The sequence below is a fragment of the Fulmarus glacialis genome, unplaced genomic scaffold (genome assembly GCF_000690835.1).
Source record: "Fulmarus glacialis isolate BGI_N327 unplaced genomic scaffold, ASM69083v1 scaffold16501, whole genome shotgun sequence".
Taxonomy (NCBI): Eukaryota; Metazoa; Chordata; class Aves; order Procellariiformes; family Procellariidae; genus Fulmarus; species Fulmarus glacialis.
Window position 1 is genome coordinate 8,715 of NW_009192266.1, and position 14,082 is coordinate 22,796.

A 14,082-nucleotide genomic window follows, 5' to 3' on the forward strand; every position below is an offset into this window, starting at 1 on the left:
AAGAAAGGCTTTAAATGTCACAATGCAGTTCTCTTGTGAAGTGTAGACCTGAATATACCCAGAAATCACCAGTCCTACAACCATAAAAATGCATTAATCTCCTAAAATGGCCATATTTGTTCCTGTGAAGGCAAAGGAGAAGATGAAGGAAGAGTCTTGGAACATCCATTTCTTTGAATATGGGCGAGGGATGTGTATGTATCGCACTGCCAAGACTAGGGAGCTGGTGCAAAAAGGAATCCCAGAGAATCTTCGTGGAGAGCTGTGGCTCCTTTTCTCAGGTAGGACGTTGTGCTGGATACTTTGACAGCTAGCAGGAATAAGCTTTCTGCACATCTCAAAGGAAAAGGTATAAATTTTAGCTCATTTCAGAATAAATTAATCACAAGTTAACTCCACTTGAATGATACCTCACGGTGTTTTTGCCAAAAATGCAGTGATCGCATTCCTGAGATGACCTTCTTTATGAGCATAGTAGCTCTTTGGCCTCCTTTGTCTGTGTTTCAGTGTTGCAACCTAGACTCTAACATGATGATTTAACAATGAGTTTGTTACTATACTTTCATATCTATTTGTAGTTGATGAGTTCATGTAGTGCTTCCTGGCTGCCTCTTTGAAACTGTGGGCATAAAATCTGTATTCCAAAGCTCATGAGGTAAAGCAGTATTTGTTTGTCGTTACAGGGGCTTGGAATGAGATGGTGACTCATCCTGGTTACTATGCAGATCTTGTGGAAAAGTCAATGGGAAAGTACAATCTTGCTACAGAGGAAATTGAGAGAGATCTCCACCGTTCTATGCCAGAACATCCTGCCTTCCAGAATGAGTTGGGAATTGCTGCCCTCCGGAGAGTCTTAACAGCTTATGCATTCAGAAATCCAACAATTGGGTACTGTCAGGTAAGAAGTCGTCTTAGACTTGTTAGTCCTACACGGTGACCATGATTGACTTGGACTTTTTCTGCAGTTTTTTGTTCAGTTTCAGAATTTTCCTTCACGCTGTCCATGTGGTGGTGTGAGAGTAGGAAAGAAGTGGTGATGTTGCAAGATCTCTTAACTGTCCTTTGGATACAGCATTGTCGTGGTTTAACCTGGCAGGCAGCCAAATACCACGCAGCCGCTCGCTCACTCCCCGCACCCCCCAGTGGGACAGGGAGAGAATCGGGAGGGTAAGAGTGAGAAAAACTTGTGAGTTGAGATAAAGACAGTTTAATAAAACAGAAAAGGGAGAATAATAATGATAATGATAAAATATACAAAATAAGTGATGCACAATGCAATTGCTCACCACCCGCGCTGACCGATAACCAGGTAGCGATCGGTACTTCCTGGATCACGCCTACCATTCATATACTGAGCATGACGTCACATGGTATGGAATACCCCATTAGCCAGCTGGGCTGGCTGTCCTGATGATGTTCCCTCCCATCTTGTGCACCTAGCTCAGTCAGTAGGCATGGGAGCTGTCCTTGGACTAGCAGGGCACTTAGCAACAACTGAAAACATCAGTGTGTTATCAACATTCTCCTCATACTAAATCCAAAACACAGCACTAGCAAGAAATTTAACCCTATCCCAGCCGAAACCAGGACAAGCATTTAAATAGACTTTGCGCATAGGTGTAATGACAGTGTCTTTTACTAGTTTTTCTGCTAGAGCTTCCTGTAGTTCAGCAAAAACATCTTCTGGTTTCATTAAAAAGAGCAATTAAATCGAATAATTGATGATGCACATGGGCAGTGTATTGAAAATGAAGCCAGTTGCTGATTTGTGAAACAACTCAGTGGAAATTCAGATTAATTTTGTGTATTGCTCTGGTATTAGAGGTTCTCATTATATTGTTCTGTTATGAGCAAATTGTTACAAAGCTTTTTATGAAAACTTTGAAAACTATACTTAGTCACATTGATTAACGAAAGTGCTTGACAAAAAGTAGTTATATTATTTGCTGCCTCACAAACAGAGGAACTGAAACAGGAAGGCAAATTGGCTCAAGGTCATCTATTGACTCAGATACCAGTAAAAGCTGGAAATAGATGTGACTCTCAGTGACAGTTTTGCTGTATTCGTGCTTTTTAAGTTTAGCTGGTCTGTAATGACAGAGCTTTCATGAACGTCTTCACGTTTCTCTCCTATATCTGCATATTTAACTCTGCCGGCTCGTAGGCCATGAACATTGTTACGTCAGTACTGTTGCTATACTGCAATGAGGAAGAGGCTTTCTGGCTCCTAGTGGCTTTATGTGAGCGGATGTTGCCAGATTACTACAACACAAGAGTAGTGGGTGAGTCTTTGTCAAATTCATGCTGGAGCTTGGATTTTCAGCTACAGTTGCACCAGCATCTCTCAGGAACATGTTGTTGTTCAGAGTGAATTAAATGTGATGCATTTTAAAGATGATGAAGCACAACCCTGTTCCCTTTAAAGTTGCAGGTGTGTGATGGAGACGTAGGAAGAAACACTACAGGCTACCAAGGTAGTAGTACTACCTTGTAGTAACAAGGAAGATGAAGTCACTAAAAATTGGTAGCAGGAGGGACCGTTAGCAGTAAGGAGGTATATCTAGAAGAAAATTATTGGGTTATTTTTTACCCTTCTGAATGATGTATTAAATCTTTGGAATAGGCTCCCAGGAAAGGTTAGTGAAAGCACCGCTTCTTGGGCTTTTAAAGTTGGTCTGTATAAAAGAGTATACTTTGATGTACATACTGTAATACCAGTAATCCTCCACCCCTCCTTTCAGGGAAAATGCATAGATCAATGAGAGATTCTGTTTCTGCATGCTCTGCAATGTAGGAATAGTCTCTATCTAAATATGTTGTTTTTATTGAGAACAGGGAACAAATCTCAATAAATGTATATTTATTTTAGTTCTGATGTTAAAAGGCTTATATGAAATTAAAGTGAACTTACGCTGTTTTGTTTAATAATTGATTAGCTTGGGTACAGTACCATGATACCGCCAGGGTACAGCACCATGGTACCACCAATTTGAGTTCTACCATTGTTTTTGTTTGTTTTCCCAGGTGCATTGGTGGACCAAGGCATCTTTGAAGAACTTACACGAGAGTATCTTCCACAGCTGTCAGAAAAGATGCAGGACTTGGGAGTGATTTCCACCATATCCCTTTCCTGGTTTCTCACTCTTTTTCTCAGTGTCATGCCCTTTGAGAGTGCCGTGGTCATTGTTGACTGTTTTTTCTATGAGGGAATCAAGTTTATCTTGCAGGTGTCATTGGCCATACTTGATGCCAACATGGATAAGTTGTTACAGTGCTGTGATGAAGGTGAAGCCATGACTATTCTGGGCAGGTACCATTCATTGTTCTTATTTATAACTGAATAGTAATGGTACAACAGCTGAAATTAATTTTTCGCTCAAGTATGGAGGAATTCCATATTTCTGGAATTGTTTGCTTTGCAGCATAATGCATTCCATGAACTCCGATTTGTTTATCCGAAACTCACAGAAGAATTCTGATCTACTATTAAGAACAGACCCTGGCAGGAATCGCATTCTAGAAACATAAAACTTTATCAAGCAGATATCTCCCAAGTCTAGTAAATGTAAGACTTCCTTGTTTGAAATGTGAATCTCTTCTATGTGCAGCAAGATCTTCAGCTTACTATTTGAAGCCCACTTTAAAAAGAGTAGATACCCCAAAAATAGGGTGAAAATCAACTTTACTTCAGATACATTGAGGGTAGCGTTGCAGGTTAGCTGGGAAAAATCAAATTTTCCTACATGTTTAGATTAATAATACAAAGAAGTTGGGAATGATGCGTTTAGGATATTACTTCTTTTTCTGGACACTAATCGTGGAGTCTTGCATCTGTTCTCTTTTTTTCCCCACAGATATTTGGACAACGTAGTTAACAGACAGAGCGTCTCTCCCCCTATTCCCCACTTGCACGCCTTATTGACGAGTGGAGATGACCCGCCACTTGAAATTGACATCTTTGAACTCATCAAAACATCCTATGAGGTAAGGTTCTGGCGTAGTTTTTGCCCAAGAGATTTTCCTCTACTAACATCCAGTTTTATACTTTGTGGAGCCTGAATTTGAACAGTGTTCATAGCTTGAGGTGCTCAAGCCATTAATCCCCCTGTTCGGTATGAGAAGAGCCTAACACTGTTGGCTGTTGTGGATTACAAAGAATCTCCCCACCACCAGTAGAGAAGACTGCAGATAAGACTGCAAAAGAGATTTCTTCCTGCTTTGCCAAAAAACTCTCCATTCTTACTTGTATGTGAGGATTGTCAGTGCTAGGGAGTTGGGGAGGAAAATTCAGGGTAAAAATTGTCAGGTATACTGCAGAAACATGGAAGCATCCCAGTTCATGTGCACAGGAGTCCTGTTCTGGGATCCACATTATAGTAATAGGAAGGTGACCCGAGAATGGTGCCCATGCTGTTGAAATACCTCTGCGCTAGTGGAGGTGTACCTCATTATTCATACTGAGAACAAACTCATAAGAAATTTGTATCTGAATGATGGAAAGAACACAGGCAAGAGAACTGGTGTTTGACAGTTCTTCTCTGCTACACTGTAGTAAATGTGGATTCGTCTCCCTTCTTATCTTCTGTTCTTCATCCTGTCCCCTTCCAGCTGCTTACAGTCAGGCAGCTATAATTTTGCCGGGTATTTTGTTTGTTTCTTCAAACCTGCCATCTCTGTTTGTTCTCGGTTTCTTTTATAAAAGAGTGTCACCAAATTCATCTTGCTTGTCTGACCTAGTCAGTAGAAAAGCCTGTTAACTTTGGTGTTTCTAGCTGAATCTCTTATGGGTCCTATTAAAAAACAGGGCTGGAAGGAATGACAGCCTCTCTGTTCTCTTATCTCTGCCACAGTACATGACCTGTATTTCTGTCAGTCCTGACATGCTTTTTCAGCTGTTCTTTAGAAACCTCTGATGTTGGATTTCTCATGAATTCTGAATGACTTCTCTTGTAGGACAGGGGTGAATAGGGAATAGAGCTCAAGTTTTTTCTCATCTTTTTGCTGCTGGTAAAAGGCTTCTAGGGGTTTTAGATCATCACGGGACAGTACACTTGTTAAAGAACATGTAACTGAACAGGGGTTGTTCTTTCTTTAGGAGATGATGTTGACCTGGTCTGCTTCCTTTCTTGTAGAAATTTAGCAATTTGAAGGCAGATGACATTGAACAAATGCGTTTTAAACAAAGGCTGAAAGTGATCCAGTCTCTGGAGGATACAGCCAAGAAGAGTGTGGTATGTGACTCCAAGATTGAATGAGCTACCAAACAGCATATTAATGGAATGTGTTTTGCTGTAAGCATCTAGAAAGTTTGTGCTGTAGCAGACCCAGTTTTAAGTGACTTAATTGCAGTTCATGTGAAAAATGGATTTACCAGCTAGAATAATGGATTTTCAGGTTTCTTCTTCGCATGGTTCTAGTTAATCTAATAAAATGGATTGAAGTGCTAGGGCATGATTGAATGAGATATTTGGCATGGAGGGAGATAAAAAACACTTGTAAGCCTTGTAATAGTCTCCACTGCCTAGTGCTGTCTGTTTTACTGGTTGCCTGGAATCTTTGAGGAAAGCTAGCTAGCAGATAATTGTTCTCCTGCCATTTAGAGAGTATGCTAGCACATTAGGGAATTTTACAGAAGGGTTCATGGCCAAAGGGGAGTATCCATATCTATTGCAATTATCTCCCATGTCCTAGGTGGAGAACCTCATCCACATGTTTCTTTCACTGTTGTTTTTCAATCTGGGTCAAACATATGAAGATAAAAACAAGAGGGAGGAGCAACACAGTGTGCACAGTCAGGTCTGCGCAAACAGGAAATAAGCGCAGTAATTTTTACTAGCTGCTCAAAATGTCAGCAGTTTCTGCTTGACCAGAAACTGTCTTCCTGACCTGTAATCCGTAGCAACGGGAGGTATTAGAATGGTTATGTTTTTCCTCCCGTCCTGTGTCATATCTCCTTGCACTTGTTTTCTTCTCTTCTGTGTTACACAGATTTTTTCATTGAGTCATATTTAATTTTTCTAGCTTTGAAACAAATTATTCACTCTTGTTTTCGCCCTAACTATAGGTCCGAGCTGTGTCTAGTGACATTGGTTTCTCTATTGAAGAACTGGAAGAGCTGTATGTAGTGTTCAAGGTAAGAAGCCAGAGTGAGGAAGAATGTGTTCTGACACAGAGAGAACAAATATCAAAATAAGTTGAAAGGGAAGCAGTGACTTTGCTTTGATTCTTAATCCAACCTATCAGACACAGATGTGGCATTCTGTTATACATGGTGCCAGTGAGACTGGCCCTATTACTCTCTGATTGGTTGTTGTTTTTTTTTCCCCCCTCTTCTGCCAAAACACATTCGCAGTATTTGAATGATACTTATTCAGAAAGAGATCAGGGAGTCAATGGAAAGGAATGTCACATAGCACTTAGAACGGGGAGCTAGGATTGACTGTACCTCGATTTTTCTCCTCAAGTTTGCTATTGACTTGCTCTGTAACTGTGACAAAATTACTTAAGTGCGTTGCCTCTATTTGTCAATGTATGTATTTTTAAAAGAGTGATATTAGCCAATTGCATTTACCAAGTCTAGTAAGTCTTTGAACAGAGGCAACAATCCCAACTATCTGCTTAAACTACCTTGTTGGAGAAAAAAACAGGTTCCAGATTATTTCCTCATGACTGAATTGACCTCTTTGTCATACTGTGATGAAATTACTAAAGCTAGACAATTTTCCTTCCCAGTAATTACCTAATAAGGTCCCAGTTTGTATCAGACATTTTCGTTATTAGCTCCTTGGTCAACAATTTTACTACTTGCATTGTTTCATTTAATTTTATTTCTATCACCCATGTTTACAAAGTTCTTTGTGTGGTATCTCAATCTTCTGTCTTGAGAAGTATTGACAATGAGTTTTGCAAATCAATATTGACAATCAGTTTTGCAAACTGAATGCAAACTCAGTTGCACTGTGCTGTACTGAGAAAGAGAGGCTTAGTTCTAAAACACGCGTGTTCCCTTTGCAGTAAAGCCTGAGTGTCATTTTGTTCAAACCTGAAATCATGTTTTTTGTATTTTTCATTTAAAATTGTTCTTCGTGCTTTTCGTGAAATCCCTGTCTGTTCCTTCATTTTGTACTATTTTGTAGTGAAGTAATGCTAGGAATAATGGGAGAGATAAATAGTGTGTCCTGAAATGTCTCTTTTCTGCTTACTCAATGCTGTTCTTGAGCTATAACAAAGTCTCCATTCCCGTGGATTGTTGTAGTATAGTATAATCTGACCTATTCATCCTTTCCCTCCAAAGGCAAAGTATCTGATGAGCTGTTACTGGGGAAATAATCGTGCTGCAGCTGCCCGCCGAGATCAGAGTTTGCCCTACCTGGAGCAGTATCGCATAGACATGGAGCAGTTCAAAGAGCTGTTCATCAGTTTGACCCCCTGGTCCTGTGGCACACATACGCCTGTGCTAGCGGGGCGTTTGTTCCGGCTTCTGGATGAGAACAGGGATTCTCTCATTAACTTCAAGGAGTTTGTGACAGGGATGAGTAAGTGGTGGTTTTGGAGATGATGGAATATTGCAAAAATTATTTCTGTCCTTTTCCAAGCAGAGAACTAAAAGGAGATAGTGATGTTTGCACTGTCATGAGGGGAGGGTGACAGCCTTACAGGAAGCCTCAGGCAGAACAAGAGATGCCTTTTTGCTACTAGGCAGTCTCCCGTTTTGGGAACCGATAGGTGGCAAACCGACAAGATGCAGCTTTGCTGTAGATTTCTTTACTGCTTCTGCACAGGGCTTCGCGCAGTTAGCATTTCCTCATTGCATGTGAACTCAGTTCTGGTTTACCCTGTGAGTAGAGAGTGATTCTTTATCCTAATTGCTATTGTCTTAACCTCTTTTTTTTTCTTTGCAGGTGGGATGTACCATGGTGACCTCACTGAAAAACTCAAAGTACTTTACAAACTGCATCTGCCTCCCGGTGAGTGATTGCTTTTATATATTGCTACTATTAAGCATGGTCTGTTCTAACATGCAATTCAAAAGGGATGCCTCATGAATTTTGCTAATGAAGTGGGTGACACTGCTGTTCAATTAGCTTAGAGATCTTAACATTTCCTTCTCTGTAAATACAGCTCTGAATCCAGAGGAGACAGAGTCTGCTTTGGAGGCCACAAGTTATTTCACAGAGGACGTTACAACAGAAGGTAATACAACAGTGCTGCCTTTACCTCTCAGTTTAGGCAGGAGATGCAGCACAAATCCATGTGCTATGAATAGTGATTTTTTGCAAAGCATGGTCTCATGGTAGCAGTATGTTAAGATTGCCAGTGTGTTTGAGTTCGCTATCTGTGTTGCATGATGGGAAAGAAGTTTGGAGCTTAAACTGCTCAGCGCCCATTTCATGCAGGACCCCTCTGAAGCACAGTTACAGACTACTGAGGAGGAGCAGTGTGCTTTTACCAGCCCCTGTCTCCCACCATGATTTAGGTTTTTCATGCAAGTCTCATTGTCTCTCTTCTTGTTTTTGTTTCCTTCTCTGTGTCTGTCTATGTCTGGCCTTTTCTTCTGTTTTATCTGGGATATTGTCCCCTCAACCCCTTTTTCTGCTGCTCAAGTATCTCCTTTTGTCTCAGAGCTGGATTTCTGCCTGCACTGTGAGTCTCAAGGTCAGTCCATGGATTATGTGTATGCATTGAGCATGGCTATACTGCTGATATCATCTGCCCACACCAATGTGCTATTTTAAATACTCTGAAGTTGTTGCTGCTGCTCCTCTCTCATGACACTCCCACTATGAATAAAGTGCTATAAGTAATAAGATACCTTTTAGTATATTCTACCTATTGTGTTTCAACCTTGGTCAAAATAGGTTTTGTCTGGCTTCTTTCAGTGGAGTTTATCTCACCCTAGAAACTGGCAGGGGGAAGATATGCTCAGAGCAGAGGGGGGCGGTGCTAGGCTTGCTGGCCTGGGTAGATGATACCCGTGTCTCCTCCACAGTCTTCTAATTTAAACGAATAAGGGTGCATGCCATTGAGTTGTAAAACGGTTAGTAGACTAATTTACTGTATGTATTAAAATATAATTTCAGGTATTGTCAAATAGGAGGTCAAAGTATGTCATTTGTGCTAAATGCTTACCAAAATATAATAATGCTCAAAAAAAAAGTGAGTGAGTAAGTAGTTGTGTTGTTTGGTGCTAGGTGGCTAACTTAACGGTCTGAGTTGAGCCAAGATTTCCTATAAAGTCTAGTGACAATATAGGGAACCAGAAGTGAAGTTCGTGAAGTTAGACTCTGCAAATTACTCCCCAAGTGTCAGTTCAGTCAGTGAATAACGGTGAGTGTAGATATTAGTCACATATGTGCTCAGTGGTGGTTTGGTTTTTTCCCCATTCATTATCTTGCTCTGGATAGCTGAACTTCTTTGTCTTTAAGCCATCACATTGCTTAGCTGTCTTTCATATCTATGTTTTACCCTTTCATTTGAGAGTTCTGCACTCTACCTCAGCTCTTCAACCCACTTTTTCAGTGTGGCTTTTTATCCAGTTCATCACATCAGCCTCTTGCTTCCATCCTGTTCCGTTCAGTCCTCCAAACATGATGTGGGAGTGTGAGATCCAACTGCTATTAAATACATTCTTGTATGATTTTAATTTGTATATGAGTTGTCTTATGTTCTTCATGTGTTGTATTGCATTGCTGAAAATCAGCTATTAATCAATCTTTTATAATTCCATAATCTTTTTAGAAACCCAAGAAGATAAAGGAAGGAGAAATGAGAACGGTCCAGAAAAAGGTAATTTCATCATAAATAGACCACATTCTTGTCTTGTCTCTCTCATAATATGAACATAAATCTTTCTTATGCCTTACTGCTCTGACTCTTTTACATACCAAGATCATAACATTTGTAAATCATGTTTGGTAAGTTGCCAACTCATAGAGCTTATTTATGAGAAGTCAAGCTGAATCAGCAGTGTTAAAATTTTTGCTCCACTGAGCTGGATCAGATAAACCAGCAGAAAACAATGAAGCCTTCCTGGTAGATGCTTTCCTGAACTGTCAATAAAACCTGCTTCCAGCATGATTTTTGCTGGCACAGCATTCACTTTTTAAGTCTGAAACCATTAACCACCTGACAGTAGTGGCTTGGTCTTGCCTTGCAGAGGAGAAAGGTACCAGTCCACAGGACTATAAATACTACCTAAGAATGTGGGCCAAGGAAAAAGAGTCCAGGAAAGAAACCATTAAAGATCTCCCAAAAATGAGCCAGGTAAGAAGTGAATGTGAAGGTTTCCAGTTAGATGACTGACAGCTTAGTGGGGAATTCAGCAGTATGTGCAGCCATTTTGCCAGCATACTGAGTCCTTGCCTGTAGGTTGCCCTGCTGTTCTGGTCTGGTGAGCTTTAGAAGCCTCTAATTCCACACGTTTGTGTTGAATTCCTCAGTGGACATGGACAAACTGCTTTGTTTCCACAAATCAAATGTATCTGATTCTCTCTGCCTCCTATTTTTCCTATAAGAACTGCGATCTATGTTTTCTCTCCAGAGCAGTATGTTTCAAATACGCCATCAGTCATATAAACTTGTTTGGCTTTTTTGGTTTTGTATTGCCTCGAGTTACAGCTGCTTGGTGGAGAGCGAAGAATGTGGTTACAGGAAAGAGCGTCTGATGACTGGTGTGATCTTTTCTGTCTCTAATTTCCTTGATGGGTGCTGCTTAAACCAGTTTGGAAACGCTTAAAAGCTGACCACAAAAGAGTAGCAGGACAGAAGTAAAACTTTAGGTTTTCTCAGATGTGAATATGTGAGTACTCTGTTCATCTGTCAGCAAAAAAAACACCACTATTAAATTGCTAGCTGTGTCTCAATTTAGCCACTACAGCAGAGAGAGAAGTTTGCCTGTATTGGACTGTTCTGAATCAGTACAGTAAGTTGCCACTTACTTGGTGGGGAGGCAGATAAACATGGAGTCAGTCATGATGATGCCTGTTGCTTCATCTCAAGGAGCGTCTGGACCACGCTCTTAGTCGTATGGTTTTGTTTTAGGTAGTCCTGCAAGGAGCAGGGAGTTGGACTCAGTGATCCTTATGGGTCCCTTCCAACTTGAGATACTCTATGATTCTATGAGCTACCACTGTCAACTTTCTTCAGCCTGAAGTATGATTTTTTGGTCTTTGTCTTTTAAAGGAACAATTCATAGAGTTATGCAAGACCCTTTACAACATGTTCAGTGAGGACCCAGTGGAGCAAGAGCTGTACCATGCAATTGCCACCGTAGCCAGTCTCCTTCTGCGAATTGGGGAGGTTGGGAAAAAATTCTCCAACAGGCCCATAAGGAAGTCTGAGGATGGCAAAGCAAACAATACCCAAGATCCTGTGAGTGAAGAGGAGTCACCAATATCTGAACAGAGTCAGAATTCAGCAGTGGAGCAGCAACCCCTAGCTGACCATGAGGACAAAACCTGTGGAGATGCTCTGCCTGAAAAAACACAGCAGGAGAACCAAACTCTAGGAGATGGGTCAGGGGAAGGACAAGGCTCTCCTTTACAGCTGCTATCAGATGATGAAACCAAAGATGATATGTCGATGTCTTCCTACTCCATGGTCAGCACAGGCTCCCTGCAGTGTGAAGACATTGCAGATGACACGGTCCTGGTTGGTTGTGAAGGCAGTAGTTCAGCTGCCCGGTATGGCAGTACCGTTGATACTGACTGGTCTATCTCCTTTGAGCAGATCTTAGCTTCCATGCTGACGGAAGCAGCCCTTGTAAACTACTTTGAGAAAAAGGTCAACATTCTGCAAAAGATCAAAGATCAGAAGAAGGTAGAGAGGCAGTTCAGTTCATCCAGTGACTATGAACTTTCCTCTGTGTCAGGGTGAACTCAAGAAAGCAGGAATTGTCTTTGGGAGATAAAACAGGGAGATAATGCGGCAGATGGCAAGATGGTTTGGTATTTTGTGTTTGGGGTATTGTTTTGTTTAATCAGAGACCAGTAGCTACACAATTACAATAGATTCCAATCGATACGGGGCTTCTGACAGTGACTGTTTTGTGTAGGTGCTGCTTTGGCTACTCTGGCTGACAGAATTAGATTTACATTCTCAAGAGCCATTAGAACCTAATAGCCCCTGACATATGGAATTACCACCATAAATTATGCATGTCTGCCTTTTGCTATCTTTTATTTTAATGAAGTTTTATTTCAGACAGTTACTGCTCCTTGCCTGCCCTTGTTTGCTGTAGGTTCCTGGGTAACTTGCACAGCAGATGCAGCCTGGCTTGAAACCACGTTCACCTCTGGCTGCCAGTCTGAGAGCTAATGCAGTGTAGTCAAGTGCTGTAGGACCCTGACCTATAAGTAGTCTTGTCAGTTCTTCAGTGCTGTTCTGTGACTCAGCAGCTATAATGCAAATGTGCCCCACTGCTCCCAGCACCCTAAGGTGTAAACACAGACATTTCTCAGATCTGCAGGTTTCTTTCAGATGTGATTTGGCATTTTCGTAGTGTATGACCACCTCTTTTTCTCCTTCAGCATTCAGGAGTTTTCAGACAAACCTGGTTTTCTAGCATTTGCTTTTCTAATTCTTTGAAAGCCATTGTTTTTAGTTGGTCTGGGAAGCCACAAGCTCCTTGACTTCAGTGCAGAAGTAATATTAAGTCAATCAATGGGTCATGACGGTTGTAATGAGGGAATATGTTCCTAAACTAGAAGTCGGTGAATCAGCCTCAGTGTTACAGGGCAGTGGCACACTGGTCTGCTGGACTTTCCCTGTTGGTACAGAAAACATTCATTGTTTCTTGCTGATTCTCTGTTTTTACTAACTAGTGATGGGCCCAGTTTTTAGGAGGACCCCTGAGAATGCTCTGATCAGTCAGCCCTCGCAAATGCTCAGGGCAGGAAGATGTGCAGGAGTGTTGTGCCACCTGCAGCTGCTCAGTGTGTCCCTTCTGAACATCTCCTGTACAAGGAGTCTAGCAATGGATGTGCTCTTAGAAACTACTACACATCAAAGGGCATTTATACCTAAAGAGGAAGAATTCGAAGCAGTGTGGCCCTCTGCCATCAGCCCATTACGGGAAACCTCAATAGACTAGATCTCTTTCCAGTTAGAGACAAAATAACTGGGAGACTGAGTGACTGCTCTTTTAAATCAGTTAAGACCAGAAGAAACTAAGAGTTAGCCTTCTGGTAGTAGGGCGTATGCTCCGAGGAAGGAGAATTAATGCTGTTTCTACAGATAAATTCATCTCACTATGCAGGCATCTGCCTCGCAGGGCTGGAGCGAGAGATGCTGCTGCTCGGCGAGAGCAGACCCTGCACTGAAGGCAAGGTTTGCTACAGCTTTTGGCTGGCATTTGGAATATAAAGGATGGGAAGGACACGTACGGTTGGATGTTCCCATTTAACACTACTCGGTGTGCTACTCAGTGTTAATTCCTCCTTGTGACATTCTCTGTATGTATTCACAGCTGGTACATATTTCTTATTTCTCTGCCTCCTCTGTGCTGTATCGCTGGAGAGGAGCCATTAGTAAAACTGCTTTTACTAATTATTCAGTAATTTATTGTAATTTTTTAAAAGTACAAATAATACATGTGATTTTACAGTCTGTCTGTCTTATCTGTCACGTACTCAATAAATGAACCAGAATCCTATAGGCAACCTTGACTGCCTTTTATTTCTCTGAGCTCATGGAGTATTGCTTGTTCTTTGTCCATGGCGGTAATCTACACGAGCAACTTGGTGTGACCGAGTCCTCCTTCCCTCCTTCCCTCCTTCCCTCCTTCCCTCCTTCCCTCCTTCCCTCCTTCCCTCCTTCCCTCCTTCCCTCCTTCCCTCCTTCCCTCCTTCCCTCCTTCCCTCCTTCCCTCCTTCCCTCCTTCCCTTTTTTTCCTTTTTTTTCCTTTTTGTTTTTTTCTTTGTTTTTTTTTAACTATTATTCTGTATATTTACTTTTTACACTTTTTACAGCTTCAGGTAGGTGCCGCCGTGGCCGTCGGCGACGCGGGTGCGGAGGCGAAGGTTTTCCCCGCTGGAAGGAGGTCACCTTCGCTCGCCGGACGCGGGCGCGCTCTGGTCCACCGCG

At 41.6% G+C, this 14,082-nt stretch overlaps 1 protein-coding gene across 1 annotated transcript in view; it reads left to right on the forward strand.

The window, feature by feature from the left end:
• Positions 1–12,300, forward strand: part of TBC1D9B (TBC1 domain family, member 9B (with GRAM domain)) — a gene marked incomplete at its 5' end in the record, with an annotated part of 19,835 nt that extends 7,535 nt beyond the window's left edge. The window contains 14 exons of the mRNA XM_009587019.1: positions 131–281; positions 684–898; positions 2,165–2,282; positions 3,025–3,310; positions 3,855–3,984; positions 5,133–5,231; positions 6,065–6,133; positions 7,295–7,535; positions 7,902–7,967; positions 8,122–8,193; positions 8,605–8,655; positions 9,739–9,786; positions 10,157–10,263; positions 11,182–12,300. Coding sequence (XP_009585314.1) covers positions 131–281; positions 684–898; positions 2,165–2,282; positions 3,025–3,310; positions 3,855–3,984; positions 5,133–5,231; positions 6,065–6,133; positions 7,295–7,535; positions 7,902–7,967; positions 8,122–8,193; positions 8,605–8,655; positions 9,739–9,786; positions 10,157–10,263; positions 11,182–11,874 — 2,346 coding nt within the window. The remainder of the gene's footprint in view (positions 1–130; positions 282–683; positions 899–2,164; positions 2,283–3,024; positions 3,311–3,854; positions 3,985–5,132; positions 5,232–6,064; positions 6,134–7,294; positions 7,536–7,901; positions 7,968–8,121; positions 8,194–8,604; positions 8,656–9,738; positions 9,787–10,156; positions 10,264–11,181) is intronic.
• Positions 12,301–14,082: the final 1,782 nt, after the last annotated feature.